This window comes from Akebia trifoliata, unplaced genomic scaffold (assembly GCF_017979445.1).
Source record: "Akebia trifoliata isolate Shusen 1 unplaced genomic scaffold, ASM1797944v1 Contig00317, whole genome shotgun sequence".
Lineage (NCBI taxonomy): Eukaryota > Viridiplantae > Streptophyta > Magnoliopsida > Ranunculales > Lardizabalaceae > Akebia > Akebia trifoliata.
The window spans coordinates 54,021-69,555 of record NW_028236964.1 but is presented as its reverse complement, the minus strand read 5'-3'; the positions used below and the strand labels follow the sequence as shown (position 1 = coordinate 69,555).

Here is a 15,535-nt window from a genome sequence, read left to right as displayed (position 1 = left end):
ATGGTGAGGAGATCATCCTCACGAAAAATCAGCCCAATATGAAACTTCTAACTCATCAAAAGTGATTTACAAATTAACGGTAACAAATCAACGGTCCACAATTATAAATCACTTTGGATGGGGTTAGAAGTTTCAGATTGGGGAGATTTTTTGTGAGGATGATCTCCTCACCATAGAGATCATACTCACAAAAATCAACCCATTTTGAAATTTACAACCCATATAGGACAAATGCATTGGCTCCTTAATGTTGGCTACGAAACTGGACCTTATATATATATTGCTAGTCCAAGTCTCTTTGGTAGTCCTTATTTAATAATTTCTGAAAAGTAACCCCCCAGTTTTCTCTCTTCATCTCCGTTTTCTCTTATATTTCCTTCAATGCACCTAATACATAATGTGAAAAAAACCCAAATTTGACGGCCTTGGGCCATCAAATTTCATAAAATTCGACGGACCAAGAGGTCGAATTGGCGTTGAATTTTTCATTGTCAAATTTTTTTCTTCGACGGGCCGAAATTGTCAAACTAATGAAGGATGAGAGAAATTTGACAGCTCTAAGCCGTCAAATCTAGGAACATGAAGAATTTCAATGGTCCTAGACCGTTTTCTAATATTCGTGGGCCTTGGCCCATCAAATTTTTATGTCGAATTTTCCAGTTTTCACGTAGTGATAGTATCTAAATATCTAGTTTTTCTTTCTCTATTTCACATTAACTTGTAGGCATCTTCATCACATTCTTATTTCCTTCAATGTGCACCTATTCGTACTGTAAGGTTATGAATATATTCTTGTGAAATCGTTGATTCTAGAGTTCATTTTTACACATTCTATGATGTTATGTTTTGTTTATGTCTTAGTTGCACAAAGTGATCTATTCTGTTGAAATCGCTGACTATAGATTTCATTTTATACATATTCTAGGATGTTATGATTTGTTTATGTCTTAATTGCACAAGGTGGGGGTGTTTGTGGAAATTGATTGGTGTAGGAGTGGGGATGTGACTGAAGCAAACCTGATTTAATGCAATTAAAATTATCTAAAGCTGTAGATATGCTATAGAGAATGCAAGTATTGCAGCTCTCATCTCATTTCTTTATCCAAAATCAAGTCCTCCATGAACTCTCCCATAATCTTCACTTACTTTCCTTCTATGGCAATCTAAGTCTCCTGGCTATAAATATCACTTCATAGTTGATTTTTATCTGAATGAGTTTATCAATGCCTTCCCAGAATTGTCTCTTGACGTTCTTGTAATCCAACTTGGGGTGCATGCGCACTAATTATATTACTTATCTTTTTCTCAATTATTAATTTTATAGTAAATAGTCGATCAATATTAATTATTATCCTAATACCTACAACTTATCATTTTAGATCTCTATCTAAGATATAGCTACACCATTACTATTTCTAACCTTTCCTTATGCACCAATGTGTATCCATCAATTTTCTTAGCTTTGGCTTTATTTTTTCTCTTAGAAACAAGCTGCATTCATTTTCCTTTTTCCCCCTTAAAATTTTTCAAGTTCCAAGATCAAGACGAATTTTACACTAACGAACTAACTTTTATACTCCATTCTTTCAGTTTTATGTGAGAACCACTACCTACTTCTCACCCAATTGGGCACTGATATGGCAAGTTGTTTTCAAATAAGACCCCCTATCTAACCTTTGCCTAGTTCCCACTGCCACTAAGATTCGCTAAAGTGTCCCGTTTCTAGGGGAACACCCTAGCATGAATGTAATGAAGTGTCTGATAAGATTCATGATAAGGGTAATGGATTTTTACACCGGTTTCCAACCTGATGCTATGTCCTCCTTTACCTGGGCTTGGGACCAGTAATGTAGTGCAAAGGGGACACTACATAAGAGGAATTCTTGAAGGTGTATAAATGGCCCTTGTTATTATTATTGGGGGGACGGTGTTACTTTCCTCATAACTCGAAATCTCTAGTATTTCTTCTTAGCTTGGGAAGGTACCTGTCAATCACACTCCACTCTCAAGTTAGTACAAGCTATACAAATCTTAAAAAAGAAAACAAAGTATGAGTCTTCCAAGCTTTCTTTCACAACGTGAAAAAAGCCTATATTTGACGGCCCAAGGCCGTCGAATTTCATAAAATTTGACGGAACAAGTCGTCAAATTTTTCATTGTCAAAATTTTCATTTTTGACAAACTCAAACCGTTAAATTAGTGGAGTGTGGGAGAAATTTGATGGCTCTAAGCCATTGAATTGAGGATCATCAAAATTTTCAACAGCCATAGGCTGTCAAAATTTGCTTGCTAAAACTTGTGGGTTTTGGCCTGTCGAATTTTCTTGTCAAAATTTTCAGTTTTCACATGGTGTTTGTCCATTCTCCATCTTTGGTTATTGCATATTATCAAATGGCTACATGGTGGAAACCTACATGGCATGTTTCCATTAATTTCTCCTTAATGTATGGACAATTTTCATTCGTGAACTTCACTGTGTTAATCTTTATAGAGAGTATTGGAGTATCACGGGGTTGGAGTTTATTTTTATTGCCATATGTTTATCAACTCTCTAAGTCTTAGATTGGGAGGGAATTCATTCTCTAGTTAGTAATCGTGCAAAACTTCCTTGGACTCGGTATTTCTTGGATTCCCTAGATTTTAGTTCGTGATTGACTTATCACGGCCTCTCAAGTTAAGTGGCTTGTGTGATGCACACCTTGAGGCAACACGTTCATTATAGATGAAGAACCAATTTTGTTCTTTAGAACGTAATCATTGGATTGTATTCTTCGGTAGAAACCTAGGGTTTTATGATCTAATGGGTCCTCTTGGATTAATATGTCTCAATGGTCTATTATCCTTATTTTTTCTTGAAAGCTCATCTAAATAAATGATGAGGATTCTAGAAATTGTGAAATACTGAGGTTGTAATCAATTTTTGACTATTATAAATCTTTCGCCTACCCCAATTCAACCTACCCCAAGAAGAAGATAGAAAGTGTTATATGGTTCGAGATTTTTTGATCCTATTTTTTAGGGTCCCCACATGGTTTTGCAATTTTGCATGAAACTTAGCACACATATAGAAACTTGTGTAGTCTTTTTTATTTGCTCTCTTTAAAATAGTCTACTACATTGTTTAAATAGAAGAGAGTAGTTGTTAAAACCTAAAGGACTTCTAATTTGACTCTACCTTGTACCCCAAGGTAATTTCTCCTATCATTCCTGAAATAGAAATTTCCCAAGATATTAAATTTTATAATTCGACAAATACTTTTCTACAAAACTTAAAATACCTAATAATAAACTTCTAAAACAAGTAGGATTCAAAACAACCTAAAATAAAGAAACATAAAATACTCTTATATCCCTAAAATTCATCAAACCCATTAATGAGCTACAAAACCTAATAAATACCGGCTTATGTTTTTTATGTCCTAATCAATACTAGTATATTATGATTCGTAGAGGTAGATCTGGGTTTTCCGCAAGTTACTCAACTCTACTGCTACACCAGAATGCTCATTGCTCCTCCGTGGTGGCACCGATGTGGTACCTGCCAATAAGCCTCCAACGACCAAGTTAGAATTATAGAAGAAGAAGAAGAAGAGATTACTTAAACTTGAGTCAAAGGGAACCAAAAGGATCCTTCCTCCAATTTATAGGACTCCCCAGTGAATAGGGTTTCTTCTTTGGTTCCTTCGAAATAGGGCTTTGATCAAGGAAGATCCCTTGATCATAGGGATCTTAACCGAATTAGTACTATCCTTATCGTATCCCAAGATTCTTGGGATTCTCGTAGAATCTCATAGCTTAATACGCACGGAATGAAATTTGGGCGCATATACTGATTTACTCTACCCTGCCGTCAGGGTAGACATCCATTTTTGTCCTACCCTCCTACTAGGCAGACCTGGACTATCGACCTGATCTGAGTACCACCACATGCCTCCAACAATTGCTTCTCTACTCTGTAGTCCATGTCTTTATCATGACACGTGTTGGGTGTTGATGAAGAAGCAATTTTTCCCTCTACAATTCTAGTATATTATGATTTGTTTATGTCTTAGTTGTGCAATGCAAGGGCAGGTGTGGAAGGTTTCAACAACTTTTGTTTATCTATTTGTGGGAAAAATCATGGTCCATGGTACAGTTGGTACCATGGCATCATGCTATTATATTCCTTTTCTAGCTTCTCAAGTTGAAAATTTTGGTTCTTATCGTGTTATAGATTAAACACGGTAAATAATTATCTTAGTTGTCAATTTTACCATTTTGAAGCATTGTAGGCTGCTTCGATTAAAAGAAAAGAAAAAGCATTATGGACTATTTCACGTTTTGGAGATCATTTGAGTCAATAATGATGTAAGACATCTACAATCTTAATTAGATTTTTCGTAGGATTTCTATTTTATAATTATGTTAGAAGTACAATTTCTTATTAGTTTCTAATTTATTTTAAATTTGTTTTTATTATTTAGGCTATAGTTAGAAGTGCTTAGAAGTTTTCAATTTGAGTTCTAATAGGATTAAAAAGTTAATATTATGTTATAGATAGGTTAGGAATATTAATTTTTGGTATTTTAGTAGGATTTTAAGTTGTTATAATGGAATTATCTATATAAGTAGCTCCAAATCTGAAAATCAATAATCAATTCAATTTTCTTTTCTCTTTTAATTACTTTTTAGTTTTATGCTTTATTTTCTTACAAATTATTGCTTGTTTATCAATTGAATCTATTGATTCAAATTGATTTAGAGTGTTCCATTGAACTTATCGAATCTATTGATTCACATGCTTCCGCTACATCAATTAATCATACCAATCAAATAATCATACCCATCTTAACTATAAGTTCTTTAAATTGGATGTTTACAGTCATCCTATTGAGCAACTTTTGATGTAGAAGATTTTTCTTGGGATCCCCGTAATACTTTTGCTTCTGGAGCTATTACTTCTTCTCATATTCCTCTTCTAACATTTGTTGTTTTCTTTATCTAACAACTTGCTTGTGATATCCAATCTACTTATTTTCATTTTATAGGTGTGTTTAAAATTTTAATGGATCACAGTTCAGAAGAAGATTCAGATATAAGTGAGTCTGAGATAGAAGACTATCATGTTAAATCTTATGAAGAAATGAAGAATGGAAAATACAAAGTGAAAATCTCAGATGAGATTTTTAGATGCCCATTCTGCCAAGGGAAGAAGAAACGAGATTACATCTACAAGGATCTCCTCCAACATGCTTCTGGAGTGGCTAAAGGCTCGCAGACTAGAGGCATAAAACACAAGGCGAACCACTTTGCATTGGCCAAGTATTTGGAAAAAGACCTAAGTCCTATTGGGGTTTCATCACCACCTAAGGTTGAGAGTCAACCTCCCACTGAGTGTGACCATGATGAGCTATTTGTTTTTCCTTGGACTGGTATTGTTGTTAACCTTCCGATTGAATGGAAAGGTGGAAAATTTGTGGGGGAAAGTGGTTCTAGGCTAAAAGACCAGTTGGCAAAGAAAGGATTTAATCCTGTAAGGGTCCATCCTTTATGGAATTACAAGGGTCACTCTGGAAATGCAATAGTGGAGTTTAATAAAAACTGGCCTGGATTCAATAATGCAATGTCATTTGAGAAAGCTTTTGAAGTGGATCATCATGGTAAAAGAGATTGGCATTCGAAGAAACACCTTGGATCCAATATTTACGGATGGGTCGCACGTGATGATGACTATAATTCTTTATCAATTGTAGGGGAACATCTCAGAAAAACGGGAGATTTGAAAACAATTGCTGATATTGTAGCTGATGAAGAACGGAAAACAAGCAAACTCGTGACAAATCTGGAGAATATGATTGAGGTGAAGAATAAGCATTTGAAAGAAATGGAGTGCAAAGTCAATAAGAGCAATTTATCTCTGAAAAACATAATGGATCAGAATGATAAACTACATCAATCTTATAATGAAGGTATCTACTTTTATTGGACCAAATTGAGGATATCTAAGATACTTTAATTTCCCAAATTTGAATTTGTACATTTGAGGATTTCTTCCTACTTGTGCATCTAGGAAAAAAACATCCTACTCATACTCTTTTTCACACATGAACATGTTAGGGCATTTTGGTTATATTAAAGATCACATTCCCTGTGAAAAATATCAAAACGCCCTCACATGGATAGCCATGAACAAATCGTACGTGTAAGATTATTTTTCTTTTTGGTACAATGTATTCATGGCTACATATTTATCTTGTGCTTGTTTTGCTTTCATCAGAGATAAGAAAGATGCAACTGAGTGCAAGAGATCATTTTAAAAGGATTTTTCATGACCATGAGAAGCTTAAATCAGAGTTGGAATCTCAGAGGAAAGAGCTTGAAATGTGGAGCAAAGAATTGGAGGAATGTGATGCTCAAAACGAAAGTAAGAGAAGGAAACTCATTGATGAGAAAGAAAAGGTACACATTTTCCATTTTTCCCTGTTCAAGGAACACCAGTTTTATTCTTTGGACCAGTTGCCATGTTTTTTCAAGCTATCGAACGGAAAGCTAGGTTTGTAAACTCATTGGGATCAAATTTTTGCCTTAAAGATATTGGTAGGAACCATGAGATGGTGCTCTCCTCCCTTTGTGCCACACTTGGGGAGAATGAATTGTTCCCACTCTCTAATTAGCACACAAGTATTTCTCATGTATGTATTTGAGTGAATTGTTTGTGCTATGCATCAAATCAACTATTATTACATTTTCAGTTAGATGTTTGCTATCTTTTCCTTTTCCTTTTTTTGTCTTTTTTGTTTTTGTTTTTGTTTTTATTTTTATTTGTTTTTATGTTTAAAAATTGTATGATACTATTATATTGACTAACTACCATCCCAATTATTTGTAGCCGGCAGCGTGAACCCAATTTATTAACTAACTTACTAAGTTGGTGCATATATCTTTTTTCTGTAAGAACCCGTTTGGATAGAAAACAAAGTATAAAGTAGCTAGAAAAAAAATAACTTTCGGAAAAAGTAATTTTTGGAAAGTAAAAAGTAATTTCCTTTTGTTTTTTAAAAAAATTATGAATTTTTTACTTTTTAAAAGTAATTTTATAAAAAGAATCCATAAAGCTTTTTAACTTTCAAAAGTTAAAAAATTACTTTTTATGTGTATTGAAACGGCCTCTAATTGTTACATGAAAAGGGATAATGTGGACTAAGCAGTAGATGTAGCAGTTTATGATGGCCACTTGATGGAAATTCAAAATTAGTCATAAAAGATGCTTGACGACATTGTTCTTCTTGTTTTTTGTTTGTTTTATTTCTTTTTTGTTTTCCTTTTAGAATTCCAAGAAAAATAATTCACTTCAAATGGCAACTTTGGAGCAAAGGAAAGCTGATGAAAATGTATTGAGGCTGGCTGAAGATCAAAAGGTGTGCTTTCTATGGTTAGGAATTGAAAAAGTTTATAATGTATGAAAAGTTATACATAAATTAGGGGACGGTTTAGCAGCCCTAAAGTTTGCCAAGTTTGGTGCCAAACATTTTTCAAAATAAGGGTTAGAAGCTTTGAAATGAGCTGATGTTTTGTGAGGATGATCTCTATGATGAGGATATCATCCTCACCAAAAATCAGCCTATTCCAAAACTTCTAACCCCATCAAAAGTGATTTACAAAAGTTAGACGGTCCACGATTCTTCAACTTGTAAACTAGGGTTAGAAGTTTCAAAATGAGCTGATTTTGTGTGAGGATGATCTCTTCACCGTAGAGATCATCCTCACAAAAAATCAGCCTATTCCAAAACTTCTAACCCCATCAAAAGTGATTTACAAAAAATGTTTGGCACAAAACTTGGCAAACTTTAGGGCTGCCAAACCGCTCCCAATAAATTAATATTATTGTATATCATATTGATTACAGAATTCACGCAATTTATCATTTAGTTGTGATTATTGATTTCAGATAGAAAAAGAGGATCTTCAGAGAAGAATCATTCAGTTAGAGAAGCAACTGGATGCAAAACAAGCATTGGAGTTGGAAATTGAACGGCTCAAAGGAAATTTGAATGTTATGAAACATATGGGAGGTGACGAGGATGTAAAAATCAAGAACAAGGTGGAAGAGATGTTAACAAACCTTAAAGAGAAGGAAAGTGAACTTGAATACATGGAAGAAACAAACCAAGCTCATCTTGTCAAGGATTGTAAAAGCAACAATGAGCTGCAAGAAGCTCGGAAAGAATTGATTAATGTAAGTTTTTCTATTTCTTTGGGACTGCACCCACTTTATAACATTTTATCGTGTTTGGAGAAAAAAAAATTCTACTTGAATATTAATTGTAATTTTAGAGTAAGTCTAGCTTTACTAAGCTAATACGATTTCAAATCTTAGTAAGGGTTATTGAGCTCACCTTGTGGCATTCAAAAACATGATCCGATGCCGCAGGGATGTAGAGTGAAATGTTTAAGAACTTTGGAAAAAAAAATATTCAAAACAAAAGTTATTTTTCCCCATTGAATTTTAATTTTAAATTTGGGAGTTCGGTAGGAGTTCAGCAGTCTTCCATTTACAAAATTTTGGATGAAACCCAAAAAACAAATTGAGTTTTTCCATGAAATCTAGAGGGCTGTGTAGTTGGATTGTGAATTTGGGAATCCATTTGAGCATGATGACCCTTAGTAAGGAAATTCAATGTTTACTGGTTTATACACTATTTCACTTCGGTTTGTAGGCTCTGCTAGAAACGGAAACATCTGCTCGTGCTATTATTGGAATCAAGAGAATGGGTGAACTTGACCCTAAACCTTTCCTCAATGCAAACAAGCAGAAATATTCTGCTAAAGAAGCACAGCAGAAGTCCTTAGAGCTGTGCTCATTATGGGAGGAATACCTTGGAGACCCTGAGTGGTACCCTTTTAAAATCATTGCAGTTGGGGATAATCATCAGGTATTCTCTTCTTACTCTTCTTCCACTGTTGATCTTAAATGTTTTCCTTCCACATTTTCTTTATCACTCATATGCCTAAGAATATGTATAAACATACCTGTGCCCATGTATGCAATCATTCTTATATATATTAAGGGAAAGAAAACCACACAAAATGTACAAACTCGGTGGACCAGCTGTCCAGCTTGTCCCATCTAAGATTATACAAAACAAAAGATTCACCACATAAGCATGTGACAATGACAATGTATAAACATTTCCTTTATAATACTTTTCCCCTACAAATTCTTATTGTGTACCAAATTTGCTCTTATTTTCTCATCTAAATTCTTTTTGTTTTTTTTTTTTACATCTTCTATTCCAATACTTCGACCTTTTGTCTTCCTCGGGACTTCTATGTTTACCTATAGAATAGTTTTTCAAATTGTTTTTCCATTCACCATGTCCATTGCTAATGCAGACAATAATTAATGAAGAGGATGAAAAATTGAAAGAGGGTGTCAAGGTTTAAATAGTGTATAAACCAGTAAACATTGAATTTCCTTACTAAGGGTCATCATGCTCAAATGGATTCCCAAATTCACAATCCAACTACACAGCCCTCTAGATTTCATGGAAAAACTCAATTTGTTTTTCGGAAAGCTACCTGGTTTATACACTATTGCGCTTATGTGTCCATTGCCTCAGTATAAAAGTGACACCCTCCTTCAAGGTAGCTTTCCTATTAAAAGTGACACCCTCAATTGCCTTGCTTGAGATGAATGAATACAATGCAAGCGGCAGGAAAGTAATACCAGAACTTTGGAATTTCAAGGAAGATAGGAAAGCTACCTTGAAGGAGGGTGTCACTTTTATACTGAGGCAATGGACACATAAGCGCAATAAGTAACAAAATGGAGGGAAGTTTGTATAAAAACTTTCGCAAGGTTGATTTTTGAAGAAGATGATCTCCTAAATAGCTTGTATCACAAGGTTTATAGTGAATAATACTCAACGCAATACTTACATATATAGTTTATTTAATATAGTTTTCTGATCAATAAAATTTAGTCAGTCAACTGGAGGCTTGTACCTCATTCATGGGGACTGATTTGGAAATACAAATAATGAAGGTGGCAGCAGAACTATGGATATCAGGTTGTTATTATTAGTATTACTATTTGCATTCTTCTACTACTTTGAGGGTAGGGGAAATGAACATTTCATATATTCCTGTGCAAAAGCGTAAGTTTGATTGAAATTCTACGCAATTAACCTCCCTTTGTATATGGTGTGAGGGTTAGGGCTGGCAATGGTTTGGATAATATCCGCTTACCTGACTCATTCTACTCGAGTTATTCGGCTATGGGTGCAAAATTCCTTATCCAATTAAGAATTCGGGTAAATTTAATCGCAAGTGGTTGGTATTTGCAGCTGAGTTATTGGTTTTCTTAAAAAATAAAAATTCATTTTCTTCTAGTTTTTTTTGCTTTGGTGGCCGCACAAACGAACCACCCTGCACGTGACAGCTGTTAAAAGATTCATCTTCTTCATAAATAATAAAATTTTAGAAGGGGTGATCAATGTTAAACTCTTATGCATAGTTTATATGAAAAATTGAAGAACTTTATGTAATATATATTAAATTTAAAATGAAAGAAAACCTTTCGATCGTTTATAGTATAAAAATAAATAACAAAATAAAAATCATTTGCTAAAATTTAATACTTTGACAAAATCATCAAAGAGATAGTATTCAATCAAGTAAGGGTTCAAACCCATGGGAAAAGGGGGTTGTTATAGAGCTTAGCAAAATGAAGTTAATCAAACTTGCAATTTTAAAATCTATTTTTATATTTTGTGAAACAAAAGGGAAAGTAAATGTTGTTGTAAAATAAAGTAATAGAGATGGAGATTGTACTAAGAAACAAGAGAAGAAAGTCATTAGTGATTAGAATAACCTAGGATTAATAAATAAAATCACATATAAATCTATCATTCTTTTCACTCAACTCTAAGGGCTTGGTGTGTGCTCCTTGGGTTGGAAGATATATCATGAAGCTTGAATAAGACAATAGTTAGGAATCCTTCACTCACTAATGTGTGAAGTCCCTACTACCAATTATCTAGATTAAGTATTTTATATCTTGATTTTATCTAAGTATAAAACATCTAAGTTAAGCATAAGAGGTATAGAGATTCATTTAAAGCTTTGATCTATTAGAGTTGGATAAAACCTTGAAGAGAACTCACTAATCATAAAAAACATAAACACAGAATTAAAAGTTTGTTCATCGGCATCCTCCTTTCACTAATAAAGGAAGTGTAGCCTATGCACTATGTGAAAAAAACCCATATTTGACGGTCTTAGCTCGTCAAATTTTGAGAAATTTGATGGACCATCCCGTCAAATTTGTCCGTCAAATATTTTCTTGTAGAATTTTTTTTTTGACGGCCCTGGATTATCAAATTATTGAAGAATGAGCTTCAGAAAAAATAAAAAAAAGCACGGTCCTCTAATTCATCAATCACAATAAACGAAATAATAATAAAAAAAGCACAAAAATAAAAAAATAAAAGAATAATCATAAAACAAGTTCCAAATTAAACTAAACAACTCAAAATTCATATTATATATTGAAATTTTTTTATTAAACAAGCTCTAATAGAAGCAATTGGGCACTAACAAATGAAATTGAGTCACATAATTTCTTAGAAATAAAACAAAATCAGAAGCAAATGGTCGTAATGCCTTTCATCTCTTCTGGCTCTCCCCGCTCTATCATGTCCTCTTATTTTCCTCAATGTTTGGATTTCCCCTACATTACCACTGGTTCCTAGATCAGATACTCCTTATTGATTCGATTTTGAGATGGTTGAAGGCTTCGTTGCAATGTCAGACATATGGTTTTGGGATAACCGCTTTAGAATTCATTTTTGGTAAACCTCCTCTCTTCTTTGAAAATGACCAACCTTTTATCGTGTCTGATTTTACAAGGATGGGAAGCCCATTACTCATCTTTGATTACACAAGTACTCAAAGAAATGGTCCTTGCGTGGCTAAAGATCCAGAAAAGAGACCCGCTGCAAATGAGTTACTGAAAGACCCCTTCTTTGAAAACTGCATGAGTGTGTATTCTCTTGTCAAGAACATCAATGAAAAAATATCACTTTCAAATCCATTTAAGAACGTAATTACTGAATGAGATTTTAAAGAGCATTTGTTGAAGTTTCAGGTGATATATAAAACAACAAAGAAGTCTAACCTGAAAAAGGAGATTTAGAATATATGCTATGTTGAAGTCTCTGAAAAACAATGCAGCTTCAAGAAAATTAATGAAAAGAAGGGTGGAAAAAGTTGAAACCTATGAAACTCACGTAAGCAACCACAAATGCACCATGTTTTACGGCCACTAAGTCCTTCTAAGCCTCATTAGCTGAATTATCAAATTTACGGCATTTCTTGAAAGCAATGAACATTCAATTAGTATACACATAGATAGGGCACTAAAAGAACTCTGTAGAACTACACAATATACTAAATCCACAAGTATAGATAAAAGCATACTGGCTTCATATAAAAGTATCAATTAAGCATCCTTAGTGGAAGAGATCATAACATAAATCAGAGTTATGGTTGGTGAAATCGCCTCAACCCATTTTCACTAAATAGTGGATAGGGGTCCAATTTATAAATGGGGACTTTTGATAAATAGGAGTCGCCACCTAGTTTAGGTCTAGGAACCATAAATAACTCCAAACGGATATGAATCAGTCCACAGATCAAATATATGGGTAAAGGGTCAGATTACGGGTTTCGGAAGGTGTTAGACACCGAACCCGTCCGATCAAGATGATCGTTCTCTACTACGATCCAAAATCATCCTATGGTCAACATACAAAAATTATAGTCAAGGTCACAGTCCAATCATCATCATCAATTTATGTTGGGTTTTTCAACCAAATCCTATGGCTAAAAATTGTCCCAATTATCACATGATCCTTCTTTGAATTCCACAAAATATGGAAGGGTTTGAAAAAGCCCTAATCAGCTCCATGACCTGAAATCAATTAAGAAACTCCACCTGCAAGTATTCCTCAAACTGTCCAAAATAGAAAATCATGAGAATATCCTAAATAGGAAGATTACAAATAGAAACCTGTCAAATTGGGACTTAATATTTTCAAATTAGGAACGTAAAATTTCCTAAATTAGAATTCAAGAGATATATGCTGAATTCCCAAACTAAAATTTTAGAAAGATACATTTTCTAAAATAGAACATTCCAAAAAATGTAAGTTTCTAAATTCGAAACTCCCAAACTTCCAAGAACACGAACCTCCTAAATATAAAAATGCGGAATCTTCTAAATTGAAAAAATGTTAAAATATAAAATTTCTGAATTATAAATCTATGAATATATTCTCCCAAAATAGGAAACTACGCAATCCCATATTAGAAAGTTTTCAAATATGAATGTTCTAATGATCCACAAATAATCTCCAAAAAGAAAAATCATATAAATAATGAAGATTAGCAATTTGCCAAAAATCACCAAATTAGAAATTCATCAAACAACAAAGAATCCAGGATATCATACTAACTAAAGTGGAGATTGCCAAATATCATTGCATGAAATTTTCAAATTTGAAAGAAAAATCCACAAGAAAATTCCCATGCTCATTGGATCTTTAAACTAATCAAAGAGCATGCATACATGATTCTATATTTTTAAGACAATTATCATTCAACATCATGCATGTTCATCAAGTTAAATGATGCATTAATCACGTGGAAAAAGTCTAAACTCATCACCAATCCATCCCAAATCCATTGCAAAAATCATATGGAACCATCATACTTAAACGCAAAGATCGTATCATCACAAACTCATGAAAAAAGATGCATAAAATAAAAATAAAAAAATAAATAAAGAATAGAAAACACAAAGATAAGAATAAATACTCTCCTAACCCTATCAATGCGCAAAGACAAAATGAGACATAAAAAATAAATAAATAAACCTAAAAACCTATGTCACACAAAACTAAAAAAATAAAATATTTTCTTAACCCTAACAACATGCAAAAAAGAAAACAAAAAAAAAAAAAACATAAAAACAAATATTTTCCTACCCTATTGTTATGCAAAAGTAAAATAATTAAAAAAAAAGAATGATGTATAGGAATATGGTAAATCCTTCAAAACAAGACACGACATCATATAGTATTGCAAGTATAAAAATCCCTTTTATGATAAACTCTATAATGGTTACGATACTAAAAAAATCAATGGTGGACAGCAATACACGGGAAAAATCTAATTGAAAAACATATGAACATAGTAGAGAAAAAAAAAAAAGGAAAAATGTAACGCAAAGATAAGGAGAGAAAAGGGAAAAATAAAATAAAGGACTAAACTGAACATAAAATTACCTATCGAATCGATAATGATGAGTTTATTCCTTCAAGTAAGATCCAAAGGCTCGCGAGTATTCGCTGTTGTGGAGACGAGAGAGACGAGAGTACAGATAGATGAAGGCGGAGAGAAGTTATTGTGCTATGTGCTGTAATGGTGGAGAAACTCAGCTAGGCACCAAAAACGTGATTGCAGCTGCCTGTTGTAGAAGCTTGGTGGTTTAATGGTTGAAAAACGTGGAGAGGAAGGGGATTGCTGGGTGTTGTGTGTACTGTGGAGAAGAGGTTTTTACAAGGAGAGAGAGGTGGCTGGGCGTTGGACAGCAAGGAACGTAGCTGCAGCAATTGCTGCAATGGTCTATATTGCAGGGATGGGAGAGAGAGGTGAGAGGGACGTGAGAGAGATGAGGGGAATGGGGGCTGTTGCAATGGACTGTAAGGGATGAGAAGACATCAATGGGATTATGGCAATGGGTGTATTGCAGCTGAAGGTGCTGCAATGGATAGGAAACAGATGGTTCTCCCACAAAGAAGACGAAGAAGAAGAAGAAGAGAAGAGAAAACTAGAAGAGGGCGAAGAGCGTGCTGCGCGTTCTGGAGAGTCCGTTCAAAAACAAAAAAGAGGAAGATGATTCAGTTCCTTTGACGTTGGAGAAGAAGACCAAAGGAAGACTTTTTTCCAGCCACCAGAAGGAGACGTTCTTCTCTATTTTTTATACCAAAAAAACCTTTCTAATTTCTTTTTTTTTTTTTTTTTTTTCTTTCCACACGTTTTTCCCTCTTTCCTTTTTTTCTACAGAGAAACGTCTGTCTCTATTTATGGAAGACAACTTCCTAAAAATTTTGTTCTTTTTTTTTATTTTCACACGTTTTTTCTCTTCTTTGGCTCATTTCTTTTTAGGAGAATGTAGGTGGGGATTCCACGCTACTCGTAGTACGGTGGTTCTCCTATAATTAATTAGATTTTTTTAATGTTTGGTTGGAAAATTTTTTGTTATTATTTTTTATTTGATTGGTTCACTTTGATTTTGTCGATGGGATTTTTATTTTGGTTGATTTAATTTTGCTTCCATTGATTGAGTATTAATTCGATTTTGGATTGGGTTAATTGGATTTTGAATTTGTTGATTAGCTTTTGAATTTAATTTTAATGGTTGGTTAATTGGAATTTTGGTCGATTGATTTTAGAAATTTTTTATTGGTTTCAATTTCTTGATTGCTTTTTG

At 33.8% G+C, this 15,535-nt stretch overlaps 1 protein-coding gene across 1 annotated transcript; it reads left to right on the top strand.

Moving 5' to 3' along the window:
* The first annotated feature begins 5,032 nt into the window (after window positions 1-5,032).
* Window positions 5,033-9,801, top strand: LOC147381639 (protein INVOLVED IN DE NOVO 2-like). Its single transcript, XM_086430137.1, has 7 exons — window positions 5,033-5,948; window positions 6,257-6,438; window positions 7,308-7,397; window positions 7,928-8,215; window positions 8,697-8,912; window positions 9,373-9,409; window positions 9,608-9,801. The coding sequence occupies exons 1-7, from the start codon at window positions 5,045-5,047 to the stop codon at window positions 9,799-9,801; spliced, it is 1,911 nt and encodes a 636-aa protein (XP_086286263.1). The 5' UTR covers window positions 5,033-5,044.
* The last annotated feature ends 5,734 nt before the right edge of the window (window positions 9,802-15,535 follow it).